The 27,266-nt window shown below is 36.7% G+C and overlaps 1 protein-coding gene across 1 annotated transcript; it reads right to left on the bottom strand.

The window, feature by feature from the left end:
• Window positions 1–390: 390 nt before the first annotated feature.
• Window positions 391–26,760, bottom strand: CPA3 (carboxypeptidase A3). Its single transcript, XM_029940804.1, has 11 exons — window positions 26,685–26,760; window positions 26,497–26,572; window positions 23,390–23,514; window positions 14,397–14,499; window positions 14,190–14,291; window positions 13,039–13,140; window positions 11,645–11,755; window positions 10,440–10,530; window positions 9,225–9,427; window positions 7,815–7,899; window positions 391–946 (listed from the first exon to the last, which is right to left on the bottom strand). The coding sequence occupies exons 1-11, from the start codon at window positions 26,750–26,752 to the stop codon at window positions 759–761; spliced, it is 1,254 nt and encodes a 417-aa protein (XP_029796664.1). The 5' UTR covers window positions 26,753–26,760; the 3' UTR covers window positions 391–758.
• Between the last annotated feature and the right edge of the window lie 506 nt (window positions 26,761–27,266).

Raw genomic sequence — 27,266 nt, forward strand, 5'->3', positions numbered from 1 at the left:
CATGACCTGAGCAGAGATCAAGAGTTAGACGCTTAGCTGACTGAGCCACCCAGGCGTCCCTAAACTGTTTTGAATTCAATGTACATTATGTTGATGAGAACTGGATTGTTTGCTTGAAGCTCTGAGATTCATCTCAGTATGAACCACTTTATTTCCTAATAGGAAGTCCTTTTGCTGTTGTGAAGATGTAAACAATGTCTACTTATATTAAAAAGAAATATATATGTAGGCAAAATATGTTTTTGAATTGAAGATACTATTAACAGACTGCATAAGACCTATTAATGCTTGCTTATTAGTGCTGATAGAGAAATATAGAGAGTATAGTTTATCAAAAAAAACTAGATGCATTTTGGAATACAATTTAATTTTATTATATTAATATGTGCAATGATGAAGCCATATAGAAAGTCTGATTCTAGAGAAACTGAAAGTTCTGATTTCTTTTCCGTGTATCATGTTTCATAGATGTACATGTATTCCACTGTAGATCTTGTTTCAAAATACTCAATACTTTTTGATGGTTTCAAACTTTATTTGGATCAATGAAAGGTTGTTGAAAGCTTTCACTTAAAGGTATTTGTTAAGGTGCTATTTAGAGCAAATAAAAACAAAAAGAAATAACATAGAACTTAAGTGAGCAAGGGAGGGATCTATTCAGGTAATGTGGAAGCTGGATCTAGGGATAATTGAAGATTCACTTTGTGGCAAAAGGCATAAAGAAGGATTCTGTGGCTTATGCCAATGAGGCCAATTCTTCAGGAAGTATGCTTGAGGATATACTTGGCAATAAATTTAACAGCTAGCAAGGTCTCTTTACAGGTCGGCTTTATCTGAGATTCTGGGAGGAGAAAACCAAATTTGCCTTTATCTCGGAGCTCAAAGGCAAATGTGTGTTTGATGCCCAGGTTGTAAGCCCAGTCTAAAGAAGAACCTGATGTTGGGTCTGTAAAACATAAGCAATAAATATTTAATTAGAAACAAATGATAAATGTTTTTCTTGAAATGGAAATCCACTGGTGTAAAATTAGCAATAAAAAATAATTATATGTACAGTTAAGTGCAGTAAGGAATGGGAGTAGGGGTCTATATAGTATGGAGTGCAGAGTAAAACATAACCATGGTTTGGGGATCCACCACACATTTTAAATATGTGCTGCATTTTCAAAATTATATTTTGCTTGGGTCAGTATTCTAAATAAATTGAGCTTGTTTCCAGGGCACCCAGTGTTGCAGATGGAGGTGGTCTGGGCAAGTGCATGCTGTCGAAACCAACTGAGGAGGGTGTCACTGGTCACCGAAAACCCAGCCAAAAAAACATCATGCATCCAAGCTAGGCAAAATTATGTTCTTCCTAATAGTTCAGACAAGTCCTGTCTATTTATTTGCTTGGGTGAACTATTTTATAGATAGAAGACCAAGAAAGCTAAATCAGTATTGCCGGAGTCCAGCTCCAGCAGGTCCAGGGTTCCCCTGAAGGATGGCCGGTGTCAGTGAAAGGGAGTGAGAGAGCCTTGGCTGCTTTCTGCTCACCAGGCGGGCGTCTCTGCACTGACCCGAGAGAGTCAGCTTTATTTACTGAAAAAATGTATGGGGTACAAAACGGAAGTGGCAATTGCCTTAGACAATAATATCTGATAACAAATTCTTTGGTATGTAAAAATTTACCAAAACATAGATTGGTGGAAGACTCCTCTGTAATCTTTATCAGCAGAGATTGAAGTAGGTGATTTTATCATATGGGAAAGGAAGGGATCTTTAGCATTCAAATACAAGACAATGTTTTTGGCATAGCAAAGGCAAGAGTTAGGTCTTTGTGAGCAGGGGTCGATAGCCTGTTTTCTCAAGAAGAAAAACAGGTTTTCTCAGGAAATGTAACATTTGCTCCTATAATCATAGAAGAAGAAACTCCTATGAGTTTTTTTTTTTTTTCCACAAGGTACAATTCACATATTTTTAGCGTAAGAAGGCAAGTCATTCCTGCTATCAGTCAGTCAGGTGTCTTGGGGGTCGGTGCTCAAGCAGAAATTGAGTAGGGGTTGAGTGGGTGCAGACTCTGCCCATCTGACGGTGGGAGGACTTGCATACCTGCCTTACTTCAGAGATGGTTCCCAGCACAATATTTTAAGTATGCATTTAATCCCCTAATCCAACTTTTTAGTGTAAATTTTTGTGAGATTTACTAAGAATGTTATTATTATGTTAAGAATGTTTGAAGAACTAAACAGACATCTAGATGTTATATACATTTAAGCTTTGTATAAGTGCATATATATACTATAAATGCATTTATGTATATTTTCCTTTGCATAATGGAAAAACTACCTTTTTGTATATAAAATCATTTATATCCAGGACAAGTAATGGGTTTAACTGATACTAATATTTTAGGGTTGAAGGATAAAATCTCCAAGTTGTGATAAAGAAGAAATATTTTGGTAGAAATAGGGTTGACTCTTAAATTATTGGACAAATATTATTAAACCTTTAACATGCACAGTATACTAGGTACTGTGGAGGGTGGGTGTGTTCAGGTTACAAAGATAAAGATGATATTGGTGTCTTTGGGAACTTGTGGTTTAGGGGAGGGAAGTCAAAGGTGCAAATCAACAGAGACAGGGACAAATATGTATGTAGCATAAGGAAGGTACAATAAATTACAAAGATTAAAAAAAATCATGCATGTCTGGTGAGGAGGATGACATTTTATGCTCAGTGTCTACTAAATACCACCTTTATGATGGAGAGCCTTGAAGGAAGGGTAGTATTTTTACAGATGGAAATGGAAGAAAGGCGTTCTGGCCAGTGAGCTATGAAGATGGAAAAGCATGGAGGTCTTTTTATGACCAGAGAGATGCATCTAGACTGGATGGATGTGGGCAAAGCTCAGAAAACTTGATAAATCAGGACAAGGTGTTTTGTTTGGGAGGCAGTTTTAGTTATTTTAGTGCCACACAGGACAGTTAACCTGGACTGAAATAAGTAGAAACCATTTAGGAGATATGATGAAATGAAAGCCTGAAGTTGTGTAGAGTCACTACACTGGAAATAGCATTGAGGGTTCTATGTCGTAAATATTGGAATGGAAGAGTCACAAAATCTGATAAAAATGATTGAGATTCCAGTCTGGATGGCTGAAAACAACCCACACATTATTAATTGAAACAGGAACTCAGAGAAGATAGTGATGGGGAAAAGAAAGATAAAGGAGGGAAGACAAAAAGAGGTTTAGCATCAACCACATTTAGGAAGGGGTTTGAGAAAATGAATTTTGAAGTTATTGGCAGAAACATTATAAATGTTGTTTATAAATCATCTCGCACACATTCAGGATAGTTATCTTTTCTTGGTGGATGATCCTTTTATCTTTATTAATGTCCCTCTTTGTTTCTAAAATATTTTTTTGGTTTGAAATTTACTTTATCTGATATTTAATATGGCCACATCTCTTTTGATTTAACGTTTGTATGGTATGTCTCTTTCTAGCCTTTTACTTTCAACCCATCTTTGTTATATTTGAAGTGAGTTTATTGTAGACAGTGTATTATTGAGTCATATTTTTTAAAATCCACTCTGCCAATCTGTGTCTATTTAATGTCTTTAGGTATATTTTTGATATGACTTAAATCTACCATATTATCATTTGATTTTTATTCATTCTGTTTTTTCATTCCTCTCTTTCTCTTTTATTTTCTTATTCTGGTTAAATGAACATTTTAAGGATTCCATTTTGATTGATTTATAACAATATTTTTGAGTATATCACTTTGTAACGTTTTCTTAATGGTTGCTCCAGGTATTATAATATACATACATAATTTGTCACAATCTGCTGAAATCAGTGTTTTACCATGTCAACTGGTATATCGACATCTTATACTTAGGTTCTTTTTTTTAATCTTCCTTCTTTTTAAATATAATTGTCTTGAGTACTTCTGAAAATGCATTGAGCATCACATCACATGTTGTTATAATTTTTCATTCCACCATGATGAAGAGAAGATGTTCATTCATTTATTCCTTCATTCATTACTTAATCCATTGTTCTTGCTTTTTACAGTTTCAAGCCTTCTCCTATTATTTCTTTCTTATTTGGAGAGCCTCCTTTAGCCCTTTTTATTTTTAAAAATGTTTATTTATTTATTTTGAGAGAGAGAGAGTTTGTGTGAGTGGAAGAGGGGCAGGAAGAGGGGCAGGAAGAGGGGGAGAGAGAGAATCCTGGGCAGGCTTCTCGTTTAGTGCTGACCCTAACTAACGTGGGGGTCAATCTCATGACCACAAGATCACGTCCTGAGCCAAAATCAACAGTCGTACACTTAACCAGAGCTTGATCCCACAACTCTAGGATCATGACCTAAGCTGAAATCAAGAGTCAGGTGCTTAACTGACTGAACCACCCAGGCACCCCCCTGTTTAGCCATTTTTAAAGGGTAGGTCTTCGGGTGATGAAATTTGTCTGAGAATGTCTTTTTTTCCTCTTCTTTCCTTTTTTATTTTTATTTTTTAGTTTATTTATTTATTTTTAGAGACACAGAGAGGGAGCACAAGTGGGAGAGTGGCAGAAAAAGATGGGGAGAGAGAGATTACCAAGCAGGCTTGTGCTATCAGCACAGAGCTCAATGCAGGGCTTGATCCCATGAGTCTTGAGATGGTGACCAGAGCCAAAATCAAGAGTTGGTCACTTAACCAACTGAGTCACCCAGGAACCCCTATTTCCTCTTCATTTCTGAAGGATATTTTTGCTGAATATAGGGTTTAGGGTAGATAGGTCTTTTCATTTAATACTAGAAAAATATTATCATTTCCTTTTGGTTTTCTGGTTTTCCATAGTTTCAACAAATCTTCTGTCATTTGAATTGTTCTTCCCCCTCTGGATTGTTTCTCTCTGGTGGCTTTCAAAGGTTTTTTCTTTGTTTTTAGTTTTCAGAATTTTTAAACATTTTTTTTTTTTGATGTTTAGTTTTGAAAGAGAGAGAGACAGAGGGACAGAACATTAGTGGGGGAGGTGCAGAGAGAGGGAGACACAGAATCTGAAGCAGGCTCCAGGCTCTGAGCTGTCAGCACAGAGCCTCATGTGGGTCTCAAACCCATGAGCTGTGAGATCATGACCTGTCGGGGGCTGCCAAGTTTTCTGTCTGCCTCAGGCAAGGATTATCACTCTCCGGAGAGTGAACCAGTAAACAAGATTTGCATCTAGAGGCTGGAGCCTGCCATTTCCTGGTCAAAATAACTTTGGCGTCTGTCATGCTGGGCAAGATGTGGAGTGGCCAAGGTGCACAAAAGATCAAAACCGTATTTTGGATTATTCAGTGCTAACTCTCCCCTGCCCAGCATTGCTGAGGCAAATCTGGGCGTTTCTTTTGATATTTCATTTGACTCTGTTTACCTGGTAACTGACCTTGGTCAGCTGCTTTGTTTTCCTGCCTTGATTGTATCTTGGATATTTTGGCTATTATGTCAAATCTTAAATCTTAACTGAAATCTCTTTTAGCAGTCAGTCACTGACTGTGTTTAGGTTTAGCAGGCAGGCTCTCGTCTTCTTTTGTGACTTGTGGTTCCAATGACAATATGGTTTTCAGAATCTTTGCATTGCTATTTTGGTCTCATTGATTCCCCTGGTGCTGCTGGTCTCCCATTGATTGCAGCAGGTAACTACTACATGGTGAAAAGTGATCTCCCTAGCTTGGCCACTGGTGCCTCTACATGGCAAGTGCAGGCTCAAGTCTTTAAGAAAAGAGAGCACTTCTCTGATGGGAAAGAAGCAGGAGGAGGAACCTGAAGAGAGAATCTTCTGACATATGTGTGAAGTGTACCTGTTTTTTTTTTTTTTTTTAAATGTCAACTTTTAGAGGCAGTCAGCAGAGACTAAGTAGAAAAGGAGGAGGAGAAGGCAAACCAGGAAAATTCTTTGGTAAGGAAGACCAAGGGATGGCAAGAAGAAAGGATAGCAACAGAGTCCAGCTTTGTAGGGAGTCTGTGGAGCATGTGAGCTGAGCTGTAGGTAGTGGCTTTAGTGGTTAAAAAGGCTGCCATTTTTAGCTAGAGTTAGGTTTAGCTCATCAGAAAAAGGCATATAGAAGTAAGAGTTTGGTAGGAATGGACAATAAGGTAAGTAGAAATTGTGTCTTATATGGTGATTTAGAGTGTTATAGGCATTTTAATAAATGTGGCCAATCTCTAGATATACTAGCTCTCCATTTGCAGTTAAGTAAACTGCTGTGATTTAAAAGAGTTAGAATATGGCTATTCGAATTTGGCAAATTTATGTGAAATTTCTCATTAAGATTAATAGTGGTTATTCAGAATATATAGAATTTGTGATTTTTCATATTTATGTGATGTTATTAAGTTTAATACATTTTCTTTTATGATACCACTTTTTTTATCTTTAAAACCCTGAATCTGCAAACAGGAGCTATATAAGGTATGAAATAAATGAAACACTGAAAGCTTTTTACTTGTAAGAATATATTTTTCTAGAACTTAATCTGTTGAATGTGCTACTTAGCCTTTATTTATGTACACCTATACCTACTAAAATATGTGTATATATTTGTAAATATAATAACAACCACTTGCTAAATATCACACACCCTATAAGTACTTTATGCATGTTAACTCATTTCATAAATTCCTATCACAACCTTAGGATTTAAGTACCATTTGTTGTGTTATAGAAGAGGAAATTTAGGCAAGGAGATATTGAATAATTTGCTCAAAGAAACTAGCTAGTACATGGTTGAGTAAGGAATCAAAACCAAGCTGCATGTCTTCAGAGTTTTTGCTATTGACCATTGTGCACACAGTACCATCTACTATATTCAATCTGTAGTTCTCCCAATTGAAAGTCTTTGAGTTCTGCAAGATAATTTTTTGTTGTTGACAACATGTTTCTAATATATTGATATTAAAAAATTTTACTCCTTTCATTCACATTAGGTACAGGGACCTTACTGTAGTACAGTCAAAACAAGTCAAACTAAACCAGAACCAAACTAGGAATCTGGTTTTTGTTCATAGGAGTCTACATAACATAATGCTGGTGGCTTAACATGTGTCTTCTGAAAAAAAGTATTATTGACATGCATAAACATAATGACCTACACTTTTATGTCAATACTAAGTGAAAGTTCTATATGAAGCAAGAGCTAAACTAGGGATATGTGGGTGTCAGCTGAAGTTGAAGACATGGTACTTAGACACTGAAACAAAAGCAACAGAACTAGAACTTTACATCCTCTTTCTTAATCCACCATATAGATTTTAGTGTAACAAAATAGGAAGGGACTAGTGAGAGACAATAAACTGATTTTATGTGATCAAAGTGGCTGAAACTTTTGGCTAGCCCATTTTCCCACCAGGAGCTGTGGTAGACTGTGCTTGGATAGGTACAAGGCCAAAAAAAGAGAGTCCAATTAAACACACACACACACACACACACACACACACTGCCACAGAAAACTGTTGAGTTTGCCCAATTCTCATCAGTTCCAGTGAAGATAAATGTTGTTGGTTGGGAATAGGAAGGTGGATGAATTAAATTGTAAATTCATCTTGATATAACAACTTCCATTGACCTTGTAACCTTGTAAAAGTTCAGCATCATTTGTGTCTAGAAAAATCTTATTCCTTGAAAAGGGAAAAATGTGTTTCCTAGATTCACATATAATTCAGAATCACCTGATAAAATTTACTGAGGTTTAAATTAGCAGTTCTAAGTATTCTAACCCTAATTTACAAATTCTAAAATTTTCCTTAATATTTGTAAAAAAGAATGAAGGAAAATGACACAGTAAATAATAGGAAAGACTTACAGATGGTTGATGCTATTGGGCCATAGATGTAGTGGGTTTCATACCGAGTTGATAGAACGTCAGTGCCAATCTTTGCAACTTTGGCCTGGAGAAACAGGGAAGTTAGTGTTGGAATGATAGGAAACTGTGTAAGTGCTATTAATTTATTGGGGATTAAAAAAAAGTAAATTTTACTGGTTATTTGGCAATTGAGATCAAAATAAAATCAATGGTTAAGTAAGAAATTTGTTTTTGGCAAGCTATATTGTCATTGTGAACACAATGTGAAGAGAAATGTGAAATCACTTATAAACAGTCATGTCCTATCTCAGTTTGTATTTCTACCCTCTCTTTTATCTCTCCCTTGTTTCCTCCCTTCTTCCTCCCTGCCTCTTGCTTTCTTCTTTTTGTCTTTTCTTCTAAAAATAATATTCTTTCTACTTCCTTTCATATTTTTTGGCTTCAGCTATTTGTCTTTTCCAAAGTCAGATTCTGCTTGTATATATTCTTTGTTGTATATATACAGATGGTTTTAATGAGTAGTTGAAATCTCTGCTTCAACTGAAATTAAATGCTGTAGTGCTGAATACAGTCGACTGAAGTCAAAATGACAATTGTGACTTCTTTTCAAAAAATACACTTTTAAAAATATGGGGCAATATTGGAACCATAGCTTTTACCAAATGTGTTATATTTATCAGCCCCCATGAGATTTGGGACACTGAACTTTATCTGCTTTATTTCCTTTCTTTTACAGCAATTAACAATATCCATTTTTATGGATTTTTGTCTTTTCATACTGCCAGTTCTTGTGATGCATTGGAACCCATATGCAGAGTTTTATTGTTTGTTTGTTTTAAAGCTAACATAATCAAATCAGTTTTATGCAAAGGAGAAGGATGCATAGTGGATTTTTGTTCTTGAAAGACAGTGCATTCTCAGTAAGGAGGATTCATAAACATTCATAATGTTCTTTTTTTGTATAGTAAAAGAATTAATATTATTTCCAAGCTGATCAGGAGGGTAAAATACACTGGATCTTCTGAAATCGGCATCTTAGGGACAGGAAGAGCGGGGATCTTTGCCGTTCTCTTAGACTTTTGCTATGTGTGGTTTTATAGTATGGCCAGTGGTGAATGTTTATCTAACAATCTATGTAGTCATGGAATTCTCTGGATGACCTATACATTTTTTTCTACTGGCTTTATCTTAGAATCTTATTGAAATATTTTATCTATATCCTTTGCTCACATGAAAAATTAATCTACAGATTATGATTTTAACTCTAAGGTAAACTTTATTAGTTCTTTCCTTTGGTATGAAAGTGTTCAGGTTTTTCAACATAATGCAGTTGTTCACAAAGAACAGTATTTCAGGAAAGTCAGTGGTGCTATCTGTCAGTGCATAAACCATAGGTTTTGTTCTACATACCAGGTCCTTGTGGTTAGGTGGCAGTTTTGATGTATATCCATAGGGAAACAATAGCATCTGAGAGTAGGAATGGAAGGTGATATAGGCCTTGATTGATTTCAGGTGGTTTCGGATGAAGTCAGTGACAGCTTTGGTTTCTTTCTCGGACTCTGGTTCTGGGCCCCGATAAATCTCCGCACATGGGTTCTTCGTGTTCGGAAAAGCTGCAGTGGACAGCGGACAGATGAGATCGCAGTTTGCTCCCCATCAGTAAAGCTCCTGTCTCTTCTGATGTGGACTTGCAAAATGTTTTAAACATTTTCATTTCCCAGGTTTACAGGGCCGCCTCCATCTCTCTGGTGTCATATCATTGCAGACCAACTTTGTACATACAACTCAGAGTGTGACAGACCCAGCCCGCTGGAATATTCTTAGTCTTGTTTATTTTGCCTCTGTTTCCCAGGGTCACAGGAATAATATGTCAGAAGCAGCCCAGGGCCTGGAGCCAGATAGACTCCAGTTCCCGTTCAACCCCCTTGAATTTGTTGGGGACTGGTATGACTTAAATTTTTTTGAGCCTGAGTTTCTTCATCCTAGTTCAGCAGGCAGCTCTCACTTAGGGATAGCTGCTGTTATCATAGTTTTTATGGTAGAATAGAATTAAGAGCTGAGGTGGTATTTTCAACAAAATTAAAGAAAAAATTTAGGAAGTGGGGTAGTGGTAATTTTTCCTTAACTATATCGATGAAGTCATATTTGTATAGCAACTGTAGTGTCATCTGATGCAGCAGGCTTTTGCTTATCATTGCATTTCTGTTAAGCCTTTTCACTTTCTTTCCCCCAGCTGTTTCTTTCCACTAAACATCTGAAGAGCTATCTGTATGTTGGTTTTAACAACTGGTGAATCTCTCCGCTTTTATCAGACCAGGAAGAGGAGGGACCTGAGATCTCTCTTCAGATTATCTGAATTTTTATGTGTGTGGATCGCGTCTGATTTTTATCAATCTAGCTATATAAAGTAAGAGATGGTTTGATAAATAACCCCATCCACCTCCCATATGACTAAATATTCATACTATTTTTAAGGTAGGGATGATTATCTTTTATTTTTTAGATTAGAAAATGAACACTGAGGAAAATATGTAATTTTTGCTGAAATAAATAAGTGGTTTAACTGAATTTGGTGTCTGAATACTCTTGATAGCTATTTTCCTTGAGATCAGGTCTACTACTCACAGTCCCATGAGGCATTAAAGTTCCTGTTGATGTCAGTGCCGATGCAATTGGAGTTTTGGTTCTTGGAACGATTTTTTCTCCACATGCGGTTCTGCAGGATTGAATGGTTGAAGTGTTTACACCAGATCAGTTTGCATTTTTCAGTTGGATCATTTCAGATCCTCTCTGCAGGTGTCTACAGTTTTATTTGAAATATACCTAGTTAACTTGAGGCTCTTTATTATGAAGAAAATATATTGTTTTCTTATAACTCATAATATTTTCAGTGACACTTTTTTATATTAATATTCTAAGGCCTTGATAGGATAATTTAGTTAGCTTTAGAAACTGTTGATTAGTTCTTGGTACTAGAAAATTATCAACAATATTGTGAAATTACCTATAATTTAAATTATGACTTCATTACAATCTTTACCATTTATAGATTTCAGGTATAATATAGGTCACATTGTGACTCTTGGAGCACAGTTTTCAGAAATAACTGGATATGATAGTATCTGTCTGAAAGTTCAGTATTAACCATTTTTAACAGCAGTGAGTCAATAAAGGGCCCTGTTAAAGGACAGATTATCTGTGTCACTATTTTTTGATACAGTTATTCCACATCAAATTCTGTTACAGATAGATTGGAATACAGTGCCTTTTGCTTTGAGGTTAGTGTTTATAATATCTTTTTTAAAAAGTTTTATTTATTTTGAGACAGAGAGAGAGACCAAGTGAGCATGTGAGTGGGAGTGGGGGAGGGGCAGGAAAGGAGGGAGAGAGAGTATCCCAAGCAGGCTCTGTGCTGATAGGCCCATGTGGGTCTCCATCTCATGAAGATCATGTCCTGAGCCGAAATCAAGAGTCAGACACTTAACTGACTGAGTCACCCAGGTGCCCCATTGTGTCATTATGTCTTTAAATGACTTTTATTTTTAGGTAGAATGTGCTTTTGCCATATCATATAACATAATTGTTTTTGTAATTATCGCTTTATTTCATTTTCCTCACTAGCTTCAGCAGCAAAATTTTCATATTATTACAAGGACAACTACTGCAACCAGGAATCATGCTTGTCTTAGTCTGAAATTGAAATTCTTAAAACTATATTTTTCTGAATTAGAATTAATTGGCTACCCAACTTAATGCATAGCAATCAATGTACATTCAAGTCAGTAAATACTATATTGTCCAAATGCAAACAAGAGACCAAAGAGCGTTACCTGTGTCCATGACCAAATATATCCATCAACATTGAATACAGGAAGAACATAAAAATTCATCCGGTCCAGGAGTTTGGTCATAATTTTGTTTTTTCCATAGGTTTTGGCTGCCTGTGGGAGTAGGAAAAAATTAAACTGTTGGTGTAAAGTTTAACACCATGTGGAGAGCTGTGGTTATAATAGTAATAACTACCATTCCTTAAGTCATTTGCCCAAGGTCACATGATTTCAAACATATTTCCCCTAAATAGCATAAGAATAAGTGACCCATATAAAAGTCACTTATTCAGACTAGTGAAATTAATTGAGCTGAACATTCTTTAAAGGATCATTTTGTCAAGACTATAGTATTCCACGTATAGCATGCAAGACATGTTTTATAGGAAGAATGGAAGCCAAGTGAAAAATTATCAGTACATATTGTTTTAAATGGATTCTTCCCCTCACATCCTTTAGATAAATACAGATTGAGTTTGTAAACATAGGAATCTGTAAATATTGGAGAGAATTCATGAATTATAAATAGGATTAAAGAAAAATGTTCCATTAATAAAAGGCTCAAGCATTTAGACTGACCAATCAACTCCTTTTCTCTTATCAGATTGAAATTTATCTAATTTTCTCTACTTTCTATGGCTACCTAAAATCTCTCTCATTCTTGGAAAATCTCTTCCTGTTCCAGAGCCAAGAGATTTTTTATAGCCCTATCACACATATTTCTTTATAGCTCTTGTCCCTCAGCTGGAAGAGCTAAAACAAGTGTAGAGATAAATCAGTTCTAGTGGCAGATTCATTCCTAGTGAAAGTATCCAGGCCCAGAAAGCCATTGTCATTCATATTACATCAGTACATTGTGTGCAAATGCTGACAGAAAAGAGAAAGTTATAAGATGGTAGGAGTCAGAATAGACTAGAATGAGAGGAACAACAACTTATAAACTGAATTTACCTTTAAAAAAAGTTATTTTTTACTTGGAAAGGAAATTAAGTATGAAAACTCCAAGTGCATGATTGGCCAATTAAATATCTAAACATGAACCAGAGGTCTATGCTTTGAGCTCACTGAAGAAAGGCCAAGATTGTAGCTTGTAATATGAAGATGGTTTCAGATTGTCCATACTTCACTATAGGATAAACCATTTCATGCCAAAAAAATAAAATTCTTTTACTTTTATACAGTGTCAGCTGGAATTCATGAATTTTGAAGGAAGGTGTCAATTTTTAAAAACCCCAACGATGAGTAAAATCCAGAGCATTTATTTCCTGACAGCACCAAATGTGGGCTCTTCTAGTTAAGTGGAACTGCATTCATTTGGAAAGGGGTGTTGCCACTCCGTGAAGTGCTGGAGATTTGACAGTCAAAGGAGAATTGTATGAGCGTTCCGATTCACTTACCTGATAGACAAACCACTGGCAGAATGCTGGGGAGATCCATTCTCGTGCATGAATGCCACAATCCATAAAAATAGCCTTTCTCCTTTCATCTCTTTTCCCAATCTATTTAAAATTAAACATGAGATATTATTTTGCATGAACTCACACATTGATCCCTTGTTGTCCAATAACTCATTCCTATGCTCAAAGCAATTCTTTCCCCTCCATTCTGTTGAATAACTATATGCACATATTGTTTTCAGGGAGGACCATGGCACATATCCTTAAGTGTCTATACATAATTCATAATCGATTACATAGTATATCTTTCAAAAAATTTCCTAGTGTCAGGGTTGCTTTTATGGTTTTGAAAGAATCACAATATATTGTTTTTCTTATTTTATTGTTAACATCCTTTGGTCTGAGAAATAGATTATATGTTATTTTGTTCTGGCCACTTCCTTTTGTTTTTCTGGCTTCATAAATGGGGTGTTTAGTGTGGAGTGAAAAAGGTTTTGGAGTTGTGTTTGCAGTCACGAAGAGGAATGGTGGCTGCGTATTTGAAGGGCTGTCATCTTGAAGGGAATTTAGATTTGTTTGGATAGTTGGAGAGAATGAATGGATGGGAATTCAGGGTAAGGAAGGGCTTTTCATTCATTAAGGGGATGCTTCAGGGAGCAGTGTCTCTGGATGTGCAAACATCCAGCAGCAGCTGAATGGCAGTTGTCAGCTCTGTCATGAAAGGGAATTCTCTATTAACATCAGATTGAAATGCCTCGCTTACTGTTCTGGGATCCTATGGTTCTGTGATATTTAACTTCTCTTAACTTAAACACTTAAATACACTTTAACTTAAGCACTTAGTTATCCGTTTCACTGAATTTTAATGGATGGAACACCGTTTTATACACCAGGCACATCATAAACTCTTATAATAATGATATAGGATAAGATATTTGAGTTTGTCCATTGTGTCTCACAAATGGTTTACTCAGGGACTTTCTTGGTTTTACCTAAAACCACCTGTCACCTCTGTCTTTGAATGGGCATTTAGAACTCATAAAAAAAAAAAAGACTTTATTGTTTCAAAATCCACTAGCGGTGTCAAAGTAACTTTTAAATTAGTATTTTCCAACAATAATAAGAACCAGTAGTTCTTGAATTATTTTTACCTTGAGAATATATAGTGGATTATCTTCAGCAGTGGTTCCAATTTTAATACGAGAGACCATTTTGGGATGCTTATGTACCATTTTTTCAGTCCAAGAAACAATCTTAAGAGCAAAAACAATTTTGAGAAATTAGAATAAAAAAACACAAAATGAGAACAAATATTGAGGGTTACAGTTTTTTTGAAGTACAGGCACTTTATACTATACCTTGTCCCAGTTACTGTATTTTGCATAGCTGTGCCTGCCTGGGATATCTTCTTTGACATCAAACTGTTTCTCAATTTCTTCTTGTAGATTATGGATCAAGATTCTGTTTGACAGGGTAATGATAGAATACACATTTACTGGAGGAAAAAAAACCCATGGTTATCTTTAATTTACAGAAAATTTCTCTTCCTTCTTTTCTATCTTAGATCAAGTTTGCCCTGTTTCTTCAGTATTCTCTAACCATCCCTTTTAGAAATGTCATATGCATGGCTTCATATCTTCCCATTTATCTAGAGCTGTGCTGTTCAGTGTGGCAGTCCAGGCACAAATGGCTTTAGAGAACTTAAAAATGGGACTTATCCAGAGAAGAGATTGCTGACATGTAAAATATACACTCTATTTTGAAGACTTTGTATAAAAGTTATGTAAAATACCTCACTAATGAGTTTTATATTCATTACATGTTGAAATAATAATATTTTGTGGTAATAATATTGGGTTAAATAAAATATATTGCTGAATAAATTTTGCCTGTTGCTTTTAATTTTTTAATGTGGCTACTAGAATCTTTAAAATTGCACACGTGACTTACATTATACTACTGTTGGGCAGTCTTGATCTATAATTACTCTCTAACTTTCTTCAAGCACACACACACACATTCGCATACACACAATACAGGCAGCAATGGGTTTTCTTATGTACAAATTTACTCACCATCCCTTATCACTTCAGAGCTGGGAGAAACTTGAGTAACAATAATAGTAAGCACTTACCGCACTTACCATGTGACAGTCATTGCTCTAACCACCCTATCTACATTAGCTCATTTAATCTTCACATGAAATTATTATCCTCATTTTACAGACGAGAAAAGCAAGTCACAAAGTATTTAAATAACTTGTCCATAGCTATAGACATGGAAAATGGTTTGGCTGATTTGGAGGGGGTGAAATAAGATGTGGGAAGAATTGTTAGCAGGCTAATACTGGGAACCCAGAAGTCTTACACCTCTGCCTCTTCTCTGTTTTCATCTTATTCCGGAGTTATTTCATCTCATCATCTCCTTGAATTGCATGGCTCTCATGGGGACCTAATGGTGGCCCACATCTGTATTTCCAGTTTTGGACTCTCCCCTGAACCTACCACTGGCCCAGCTCTTCCCCTGAATCCAGCTGCCTCCATGATATTTTCACTTGGTTGTCCATTTGTTTCATATGTTCCAGATCCTGCTTTACATACATTATTTTATTTTTATCTTGTTAATATTATTACTATTTTTTAGGTGGAGACATAGTTGCTCAGAAAGCTTAAATGCCCATAATTTGTGTATGTTGGGGTTGGGAGTTGGAATGCAATTTTGTCTGACTGTACGATTTGTATTTCAAAAATGCCATTGTCATCTCCTATATACACAAATAGTTTTGTATGTTTTGTCTGTTTTGGGATTTTCTGTTGTGCTCCACTAATTTGTTTTCCTGCTCTTGTGTAAGAACCAAACCATATTTAATTATAGTTTTAATATTGAATTTTAATATTTAATGTAGTGTCTCCTTTTTCTAGTTTCCAAATTTTTGAGTAATTTTACCTGTTCTTAATAAATGTTTTTCTCAGGATCATTTTAGAAATTATTAGAATTATTAGAAAAATATAGGCTTTTCAGTAGAATTGTATTAAATTATGAATAAATTTGAGAAGAATCTTATTAATAATGGACCATAACATAGCTGTCTTTTTTATTTTACAGTAAAATTTTGTATATTTAGTTTACATATATTTATTAGTCTCATGAGTGGCTTTTTTCTTACTAAACATTTGAACTGGTTATTATTCACATATTAAAAAACTTATTGCTTTGGTTATACTTATCCATTAGCTACCTTATTAGTCAAAAATTTTTTTTTTGCTTCTAAGGATTTTTTAGCAATGTCTTTACAGGTTTTAAAAGGGTTTTAGGGTAGTTATTTATTCTGCAAAAACAAATTATACTTTCTACCTTTTTCCAATAACTATTTTTTCCCCTTGATTTATTGCATTGGCTAAACTCTCTGAAAAATGGAAAATAATAGTGGTGAAAGAGGGCTTTCTATTTTTTTCCTGGTTTTAACAAGAAAACCTGTCTTTCAGCACTATATACAATATTGATTGGCATTTGAGATTAATATGGCAGTATCTATTGATATGATCAAATTATTATTATCCACTGATATAATGTTGCATTGAATTTTATATTAGATTCCTTAATATATTAAATATATTACAGCCATAAGAGGTTAACAAACACCCTCACAAAAAGCTTCATTCATTTTATTTAAAAATTTTTAAAGTTTATTTATTTTGTGTGTGTGTGTGTGTGTGTGTGTGTGTGTGTGTGTGTGTATGTATGTGTGAGAGAGAGAGAGAGAGAGAAAGCAAAGAGATGAGAGAGAGAATCTCAAGCAGGCTCCACACTGTCAGTGCAGAGCCCGATGTAGGACTCCATCTCAGAAACCATGAGATCATGACCTGAGCTGAAATGAAGAGTCATGTGTTCAACTGACTGAGCCACCCAAGTGTTCCCATTTTATTTTAGATTTAATTATTAAAAAGCTTATTTAATCTAGAAGGAATACATTGGACATAGGTAAAAATGGCTTGTAGGAAGCAAGCACACTATATAAGTTAGTGTTAGGTAAAAGCAAAAATAAGGAAAATTAACTATATAAACAGAAGGATTTAGCAAACATAGGGGTCAGTGGTCCTTTGGCATAAATTCAAAGACCCAATATATTTTACTTTATTTTTTAAATGTTTTTTTTTTTTAATTTATTTTTGAGAGAGAAAGAGACAGTACGAGCAGGAGAGGGTCAGAGAGAGAGAGGGAGACACAGAATCTGAAGCAGGCTCCGGCTCTGAGCTAGCTGTCAGCACAGAGCCTGATGCAGCGCTTGAACCCACGAACCATGAGATCATGATCTGAGCTGAAGCCAGATTCTCAACTAACTGACTGAGCCACCCAGGTGCACCCCAAAATATTTTAGTAATGTAAATAGCCCTTACAGATATCATTTTTTCATAGCAGTGTGAAAATCTATGTTGGTAATGGTAATCTGTCAACCATATTAAACTGTATTCGCTATACTTTATTTTACAGGACAGAGATCAATGGCTTATAATAGAAATATTTCAGTGAAATATGTAAAATCAAGGATATTTTGAAGTTGTACTTGAAGTTTCCTTATGTGGATTATCATATTTCCCATTGACTCACTATAAAAAAAGGCATTACTGCTGTTGGTGAAATGCATGTGTATTTTCCCTCTGTTAGCAGTAAGTCCTATATAGAAAGATACTATTTTTTAACATTCATTCTAGTCATTTAGGGCAGTATCATGCATTCTTTTACTTCCATAAATCCTATCATGTAAGGAAGTAGTGATCTGGTGGGAAGAGGCTCTGTGGTTATTTTTGGGTTCCAACCCCATTTTGGCTTATACTTCATGTGATATTGAGGGGGTGTTAACTATCTTTCTGAGCCTCAGTTTACTCATTTTCCAAATGGAACCAAATATCAGCTAGGATTGTGGTTAGGATGACATGAATTGAAATGTGTGAAGTGATTGACAAGCCATAGGTTCCCAGTGAAGTTGAGTCAGAAATTTGACAACCACTTCACAGACTTAACATGTCTTTAAACCAGGCTTTGGTGGCATGTAGTTGTTTGACTCTGATACTTTGATTTCTTATGATAATGAACTGTGACATTGTAGCACCAACTCTGCTTGTCGGTTTCTTCTTGCCGATTGACTGGCTGATCTGAGTTTGGAGACAGAAGATAAATGAGGTATACTTCTAATTAAGGTTTATTTAGTGCATGACACCAAGTACTACTCATGAATATTGATTCCCATTAACATTACTGACAAACACATTATTATGCACATTATATCTAATTCACTGTATACTTGGCTTTTTGACTCATGATGAATCTGGGATTTCTCAGAAGAAAAATGGTGACAACAGATTTGGAATCAGGTGTGGCATATTGCACTAAAACTCATGAAGCCTGAGAGAGCCATTGGAAATTATATTATGGATGGTCAGTATAGACATAATGAATTCCTTTCATTAATTGTTTTAAGTTCTAAAGAGGGTGTGAGGCTTTTGCTCTACCTGCATTTATAGGAGAACCAGGCAAAAGAAATTTTATGGTCCCAGAGGTTGATTCATAACATAAGGCAGTATTAATTAGTCACAGGGAGCTCATACCCAAGAATATTTTTAGACTTACACATATCAATTTGGCCTTTGCGATAACAACAGCAAAAGAAAATTGGGCGAGCTAAAATACGACCTTTCCTCAAAGCAGCTGCATGAGGACGTGAGAATGGTGCCAGATTGTTGTGATAGGGACTAGAAATTAAGCCTAAGGCTGGAAATTAAGAGCCAGGACCAGATGTTACTTTCATGAGCCCTTCCACTAACCAGCAGCCAGGCGTAAGCAGATGAAACCAAATTACTTTCTCCCAAATATTATTTTAGTGTTCCAAGATTTGCCTAATTTGTTAAAGAAATTCCTAAATATATATGAAAGGATAAATAATTGTCACTGAACATTTAAGGATATAAATGGCTAATGCTTATTGAACCGGTATTATGTGCCAGGCATTCAGCTCAGCATGGTATTTACATTCTATCATTTAATCTTCAAATCATCATTATTAATTTGGTACCATTTTCACTTTCAAGGGTTAGATAGAAGTTTCCAAATTTGACGTAATTGTTAAAATGCAGAAGTTGGGATTTTAACCTAGAGGTGTCTGACTTAAGTATTCTTAAGCTGTTATACAACAGTGTCTCCAGGCACAAGGAGTGGAATTCCCTGGATATTGCCCTTGAATCTGTAGTCTTCTTAGTATACTGAGTATTATGCAGGGTTTGCCCAGTTGATCAGCTCTCCTGGAAGGCTGTGTCCCAAGGTCAGGAAGTAGGTAAGAAGTTCAGAGAAGAGGCAAGATGAATCCTGTTTGGACAATTTCAAGACTCCCTCCATCTGTTAGTTTTAAAGGGTTAATGGAGAAATGGAGAATGGTAGGTCAATGTATGTGACTGCCATAGGCTGTGTGTGTGTGTGTGTGTGTGTGTGTGTGTGTGTGCGCGCGTGTGTGTGTGTACGTATGTACAAGTGGTGGGGAAGCATGTTCCAGGGAGGCAGGGTCATTGTTCTGTGCCTTGTAAACTGGTCTGGATTGCCTCTACTCCTCCTGCCAATATACTAGCAGGTTAGGAATTTTTGAATCATGCTATTCAAAAAGCATGATTTCATGTTTCCACAAGATCCCATTTGTCCTCAGTTAACTCCCTGAGTTACCATGTATCCAACTATGCATTTACTGACCTGGATTTCTCAACGTTTGAGGCACACCTTTGTGTTGGAAAATAAACTTCAAGGCACTAATTTATTCACTAGGAGGGAAAGGGAGCGTCTGATGATAGCCTCTAGTTATCCTTTGTTGTAGAGTGTGTATGTGTGCATGTCTGTGTGCGTGCACTCATGTAAACCCATGTATAAGTGGTCTTTCCCTCACTTGCATTAGTAGAAGTAAAAGGAACCAGGAAAATGATGATTTTAATTTTATGGTCCCAGTCAATCTTCATGAAACCTCTATGAAACACTATTTTAAAGATGAAGAAAATGTGGTTAAGAGAAGTTAAACAAATCATCAATGTTCAAGTACCTAATGTGTGGTTTAAATGGAACTGGACCCAGACAGTCCCACAGAGAATCCAAATTCTTATTTACCACACTCTTCTGCGTTCCACCATGACCAACATCTCTTTGTCATTTGTATCAGGTATCGCTATACCTGCCTTACTCTTGGGCAAGTACTATATAAAAACGTAGAGCAGAAGGAAGAGTGAATGGGACTAGACATTAGAATGGTTTACTTGATTGAAATACTTATTTGATAAGACTATGTGTATACTTGGCTTATGAATTTGTGTCTGATTAAACTTTATTAGGTAATTGGACGTTAATCTGAAGTGTCGATGAGTCACTTTGGTATAGTCAGTTTGGTGTGGATTTCTCTTGCATTTCCCCTATAATCTTATGTGCATTTTAATAAGCTTTCACTTAGTTATATTATTTGAGTTTTACTATATTTGTGTTATGTCATATTTATTGATAGTTTTCTGAATTACCTCTTATTAACAATTCTTTATTTTCTAAATTTTAACTTTTGATCAAAGAACAGATAATCTAAAATATATCAGAAATACAAATATCTAAAAGGTAAAATAATTAGTAAAAACACGGGTTTTTAACTACTAAATCTAATAAATATGGTGTCTGCTCCTTTAGATTCAGTCCAATAGGTGTGCTTTTCTTTAGATGTTTATTCACCAGTCCACTCAGATTTGTTGGTATGTATGTGTTGTTTGTTTTTTGGACTCGGTCTTTTATGATTTTGTAAAAGTGTAAATAAAAATGGAGCAAATTTGCTATTTTAAAATCAAATCTGTTTTAGCAATTTAATTGAAAAAAAAATCACACAGATACTTTAAACTAAATAGTGGTTTATATGCACTGTCTAATGAAGGGTATCTAAGTAAATCATTGTGTCAAACCAGCCTCTTAATGTGGTTTTATTCAGACTGGTGCCTGGGTCCACCAGATGTTTCTGTTCTTAGAACACTCTTCTGTTACTGACTGACACCAAGTAACACATATAATTAATATGCAAATAAAATTATCTATATAATTAGTACTTGGAGACAAGATTTAAATAGTCCTTGTCTGCGCAGCTCACTTTACATATTTATATTTTTGAGGAAGGTAACTATCTAATTATGTGGCTTTCCCACAACTGTGGCTAATTTGGGCCAATTTCTAGAAATCATGTCCTAATTAGATAAAACTAATTTTTATTGGTAGTTTAACACTTTGGTTCTTGATGTAGATAGCAAGGGAAAGTGAAGCATAAGTCAAAGTGAAAAACACACTATATTTGTGAGGATCTGGATTTAGATGTCTGTTTGAGTCAGAATTGTTTCAGGCTAGGAGAGACCTAGAGGTCCAAAGAGGAGAGAGAGGTGCCATGTGCTTAGATATCTTCTGTCACAGTGATTTATTCCACTGTCCACATTCATGTTGGGCAACTAGCTTTTTGTCTATATTACCAGTATATTAAGGGAAACATAATACTTCATTTTCCTGCTGCTGTTCAAATCACATTAAACAAAACTGAGCAGCTAAAATTTATTTTAGCTTGGGCTGGATACTTAGTAAGAATTAGTTGATCACAGGAATTTGGGGCAGGTCTATATTAATGAAATAAAATAAAGATTATAGTAATTGAGGCACACATTTAAGAAGATTGGCTGTGAAGTGAATCGAGAGACATAGTCATCATGGGGTATATAGGGTGAGGGGTGATTTCTTTTAGATGAAAGAATGAAGACCATCGGAACCTTAGCATAAGCAGAGAGTCTATAATACACTACCAATTTCTGAGATCTCTGATGTACACTTAACAGTGTCTATTTCTAATTCTAATGGTTAATTTATAAGAACATAGAAAAGTACATATTGATATATTTTAAAGGGCTAAATTTTTATATAAATTAATTTTGAATATGTGCTCCTCAGTTATTAACTTCTGCATTTGTTTCACAACCTCTTGAAACAATAGCAAAAACAAAGACAATGATCAACAATTACAAATAATAGCCTGCTAACTTTTTAATCCATTAAGCCATGAAAAAGAATTTTTTTTACTTGTCTTATATTTGTCTTTCCTTAATTTCAATAGAGTTTATATTTATTAAGGATGTTTTAGCAATATAAACACAATCAGTCATGATAAGCATCAGTAAATCCTGCTCTGCAAGGTCTCAGCCGGAATAAGAAGCCTTTTTTAGTTATTGCTCTATGTTGGGTAGCAGAGGCATGAAATAGCAATTCAGAAAGAGCTAGCGCCTAGCACTCTTTTGAGTGGCAAAGGTCTCAGTAACGGGAATTTCTGGGGAGGGCCTGGGTTGGTCAGTTTAAATGTCCAACTCTTGATTTCAGCTCAGGTCATGATCTCACTGTTCTTGAGATTGAGCTCCGTGTTGGGTCCTGACTGTGAGTGTGGAACCTATTTGGGATTCTCTCTCTCCCTCTCTCTCTGTGCCCCTCCCCCCACTCACCCTCTGCCTCTGTCTCTCTCAAAATAAATAAGATGAATGTTTTTAAAAAGGGAATTCCTGAGATGACAGGAGCGTGTGGAGTGAAAGCAGGACCCCTCATTACATCAAACACATTTTGTTTTTTGTGTTATGTGTGGGTCTGTGATATTCATTTCAGCTCCCTTATTCACTGTCCCAGGGCCTAGACTGTGGAAGGCCCATGGTTGATGCTCAATGAGTTCTAATTTTCCCTTATTTCTCTATAGGACCACAATGAACCATTTCTGCATCTTTGGCCATTTGAGAATTCTCTCCTGTTGGATTTAAGTCTTACTCTATTGCATTGCTTTGCTTTCTCTGAGGAAGAATTTATTTCTTAAAGAATTATTTATTATATATCTTATATTCCTACATCTCTGACTCAAAGATGAGCACAGTTATCTGGGTCTCCTTTTATTTAGCAGAGAACTCAAATCCTTAAGAATGAGGTGCTCACCATAGTGCCTGAGCTCTGTGCTGATCACCTGCCAGAGGTGATGAGTGTGGCTACACCATCCATGCCTGCACAGGTGCATGATGTCCTGACTAGGGGAGGGGCTTCGGAGATGGCAGAATGGCAGACATAGGTAACTGCCCTTCTTGCAGATCGGAACAAAAAAGACGGAAGTTGAGTGGCCAAGTTTGATCTCATCCCCTGTATAATTAGGCCTCAATAGTCTGGAGTAATTATAAATTTTATCTCATAGAGCTTTCCTTTTCTTGGCCCAATTAAAAAATGATACTTCCCTCTCAACCTCAAACTTTGAACATCTAACACAGTTGAATATTTTCATATGACTTACTCATAGTGCATTTTATTTTGATCCAGAGAAGACTGGATGGACTGGGATTCCTTTTCGCTAACTCGGAAATCTATCGTCATGTTCGCAGCTACATGGTGGGCGGCATCTGGATACCAGAAGTCAAGCTGCAGAGATGCGTTCAGTGTTAGTCATAGTTCCTTGTTCACTCAACACGTATTTTTAAAGAAATAATTATGTGTCGCACACTACGAAATGAACTTGGGGTTCAGCGTGGTTAAGGTATCGACCCTTAATAAGCTTATGAGAGTTTGCAAATATACTGTTGGATATTAGGGAGTAGGAAAGAAATCATTTGTACCGATCACTGTTTCAGGACATAGATAGTATCTATAAATACAAAAAAAAAAGTGCTTGGTTAATCTGTTTGCTTCTACCATCTTGGAGGTTGATGGGAGTTGTTTCACAATTGATTTAGCCATAGAATCTGACCCTAATTGGGACTGTAGATTAAAAATCTGGCTCTCCCATCCTGCCCTTGAGTCAGGCCTCAAAACCAGTTGCCTTTAAACCCTGAAATTCCTGGAAGGTTTGTGTCCAACAGAAGGCATAATTACCAGCCCTGTCATTTTTCTAGTATGTCATTGGGTGATACTAAAACTCCTTGGGTTTCACAGGCACCTGGGTGGCCCAGTGGGTTAAGCATCTGACTCTTGATTTTGGCTCAGGTTATGATCTCACAGTTGGTGAGTTTGAGCCCTGCATTGGACTCTGCTGACAACATGGAGCCTGCTTGGGATTCTCTCTCTCCCTCTTTCTGCCCCTCCCCTGTTCATGCTCTATCAAAATAAATAAATAAAACTTAAAGAAAAAAACTCCTTGGATTTTAAATCTCTTCCCTAAAAATAGGGTTAAGAGGACTCCACTGGGAGTGTTGTATAGACTGTGAAATGGCCCCGAGGTCTGGGACATGTAGGAGTTTAACAACTGTGGATTCCCCTTCTCTTTTTCTTCCTTTATATGAGAATTTCAGAGATGCATTGAATGGGCCCAAAAGGATGACATTTAGATTAAAATACATTTTAGAAGATTTCAGTTCTTGTTGTTCTTCAAAATCATGCTCAAGGAGTGCCTGAGTAGCTCAGTTAATTAAGCATTATGCTCTTGATTTTGGCTCAGGTCAGGATCTCACAGTTTGTGGGTTTGAGCCCCACATTGGTCTCTGCATTGATGGTGTGGAGCCTGTTCGGGATTTTCTCTCTCTCCCTCACTTTCTGCCCCTCTCCCACTCACTCGCCCACTCTCTTTCCAAAATAAACAAACAAACAACAACAACAACAACAACAAACCCCATACTCAATTGTGAAAACAAATGAAGTAAAATCTCCCAACTTGAGAAATGTGAAGGAAAGGTACGTTTTCCACCCACCATTCCAAGCTTGTAGACATGTCTACGTCTACCCGGCTATTTTGTAGCTGAATTCTATTCTACCTCTAGGCCAGTGAGTTATGTGCTGATATGAGGCTGTTATGAACCAACCAATATTCACTGGTTTATGTTGATCAGATTCCTACAGCATAAATAGGACATGTGAGGGATGTAGTACAATTTAAATGCATTTTTGGTGCTCATGGAGCTTGAAGAGTGAGAAAGAGGGTGGTGGAGCAGGAGACTCTGGAGACTAGCAGTTTGTCAGATCATGAAGGACTTCAGATGCCACACCAATACCCATAAAACATTCTTTAACTGTGCTTATTATGGCCAGGCACCCTTCTGAACATTAATCATTAGCTTACTTAGCTTTTATAACAGCCTTAGGAAGTAGGTATGATTACTATCCTCACATTATAGAGGAGGAAACTGAGATCCAGAGAGGTTAAGTAACTTGCCTAAGGCCCCAGAGCTAGTGTAGAGCTAGTATTTGAAACTCTGAAAGCCAGGCTCTTTCCACACTAGTTTATATCTCACTAAAAAGGTTCAATTGGAGGAATATAATCATCAAGTTTTAGAGCAATCAGGTTGTAGTGCAGACTTGGATTTGTGGGAGGCAGGACTAGAACCTGAACACTGGGTAAGAGGCTATTAAAATTGTCCTGGTGGACTGTATGGCAGACATGAGTTTGGCAGTGGCAAGCGAATGAAGAGAAAAGTATGGATTTGAAAAACAACTGGTAGTTAGAAGAGCAGAACTTTTGATTGGTTTGATGTGCGGATGAGGATGTGTGTGAATAAATCCTGATTTAGTTCCGGGTTTAAGTCAGCTGTGTCATTTAGGTCATTTAATTAACTGTCTTTGAACTTCAGTTCTTTTATTAGAAGTGGATTTATCCCACTGACACTGAAAATCTGTTGGAGAATTTGAAGTGAAGTAAGGTGACTGGTACTATGTGCCTTATCTATGGGAGCAGCTGAGTAAATGATAAAATGATTGTTAGCTCGTTGGGTTTCATTTTATTTTAAATGCTTATTTATTTGTTTTGGGAGAGAGAGAGAGCGAGAGCGTGCACGAGAGAGCAAGCTGGGAAGGGGCAGAGAGAATCCTAAGCAGGCTCCATGCCCAGTTCAGAGTCCGACATGGGGCTTGATCCTATGACTGTAGACCATGACCTTAGCTGAAATCAAGAGTTGGATGCTTAACCAACTGAGCGCAAGTGCCCTTAGCTTTTTGGATTTTAAAATACTGATTGAACTTTAGGAGTTTCCTTTCAAAATGGACCTACTCTTGGGAAGGGTCATATCTTGATATTATCAACCATCACTTCGATGTTGTCAGTTAACCAGAATCTTGATTATCCAGTATTATAATTTTAAAAGAAACTGTGCCACTGGTGGAGATCAGGGTGGGAAAGAGGAGGGAGGGGAAAGAGGCCTCCATAAAGGTATCAGAAGTACCTTACTCCTTATTTTACAATTTTACCTAGAAAAAGCTGCTGTTTACAAAGCGTTTGGGAGGGAAACCAGGACTGGTAGCTTGGGGAAAAAATAAACAAAACCAAGTAGTGGTGTTTGGCTGGATTATTCAAGTAGCTCCTGCCACTCCCCCATCTTTTTGTCTCAGGAAGCTCCACGTGCATTGAAAATAAAATACAAAAGAGGCCGCTTTCAGAGAACAGAAAGGAAAGATAAAATAACCCTCCAAATGCTTTACCTGGTTGGTTTCGGCCAACTCCTTTATGATATTTGCTTGTTTTTCATCCTGGGGCTTCACGCGGAGCACCTTCTCCCTTTAAGCATGTAAAAAGATGAAACACATGAACTGGTGAACTGTGAAGAAGCATTCGTTCACCCTCCTCCTATACAGAGCCTGGAACTGGAACGCAGAGTGGGGAGAGTTACCTGTCAAAGCGGACGGGAGCGATTGCAAGGGTGGTAGCGATCAGACCCACAGGCAGGATGAACCGCATGGCTCTGCTGCGCCTGCCCCGCCACCCTCTGCCAGTTTTATGCCTCAGCTCTTATCTGGAGGAGCAGCTGACTTCCTCTGAGGGTTCTGATGGATGAAGTATCTTTCCCCCTGTGTTTACTAGCTGGGGAGGGTGGGGGAGGAAGGCAGCACTAACACTAAATACTGATTTTGTGGCAGATGCAAGATCACGCTACTTATCTGTCTTTTACAATTGGGAATACCCATTTTACAGATGGCAGGCACATTCATTGTTTAGGAAATAACTGGCCCAGTGTAGCAGAGCTAGTATGTTCACAGAGTTGGTATTTGAACCCAGTTCTTTGTTCTAAAATACTGCTTTTCCCAAGCAGTCAGTAGTGCTTAAGAAAAATTGATTCAGTATCTAATAGATAGTTGATACCTGTCACAACACAGCATTTTATATACTGTTAAGTGAAACTGCAATACAATCTAAGTTTATTTTGGGAGTGTCTCCTGTATCATTGGATTTAATGAAATGTTTAGAGGTGCAG

Source organism: Suricata suricatta, chromosome 5, assembly GCF_006229205.1.
Source record: "Suricata suricatta isolate VVHF042 chromosome 5, meerkat_22Aug2017_6uvM2_HiC, whole genome shotgun sequence".
NCBI lineage: Eukaryota > Metazoa > Chordata > Mammalia > Carnivora > Herpestidae > Suricata > Suricata suricatta.

Bases quoted from the DNA above. Each gene is read 5' to 3' on its own strand.
- CPA3 (XM_029940804.1), bottom strand. From the start codon at position 26,752: ATGCGGTTCATCCTGCCTGTGGGTCTGATCGCTACCACCCTTGCAATC. The intron at 11,756-13,038 runs GTAAGTGAATCG...CTACTCCCACAG, and splicing joins GCCAGTGGTTTGTCTATCAG to GCAGCCAAAACCTATGGAAA. The intron at 7,900-9,224 runs GTATGTAGAACA...CTGTTTCTCCAG, and splicing joins CACCTAACCACAAGGACCTG to GCCAAAGTTGCAAAGATTGG.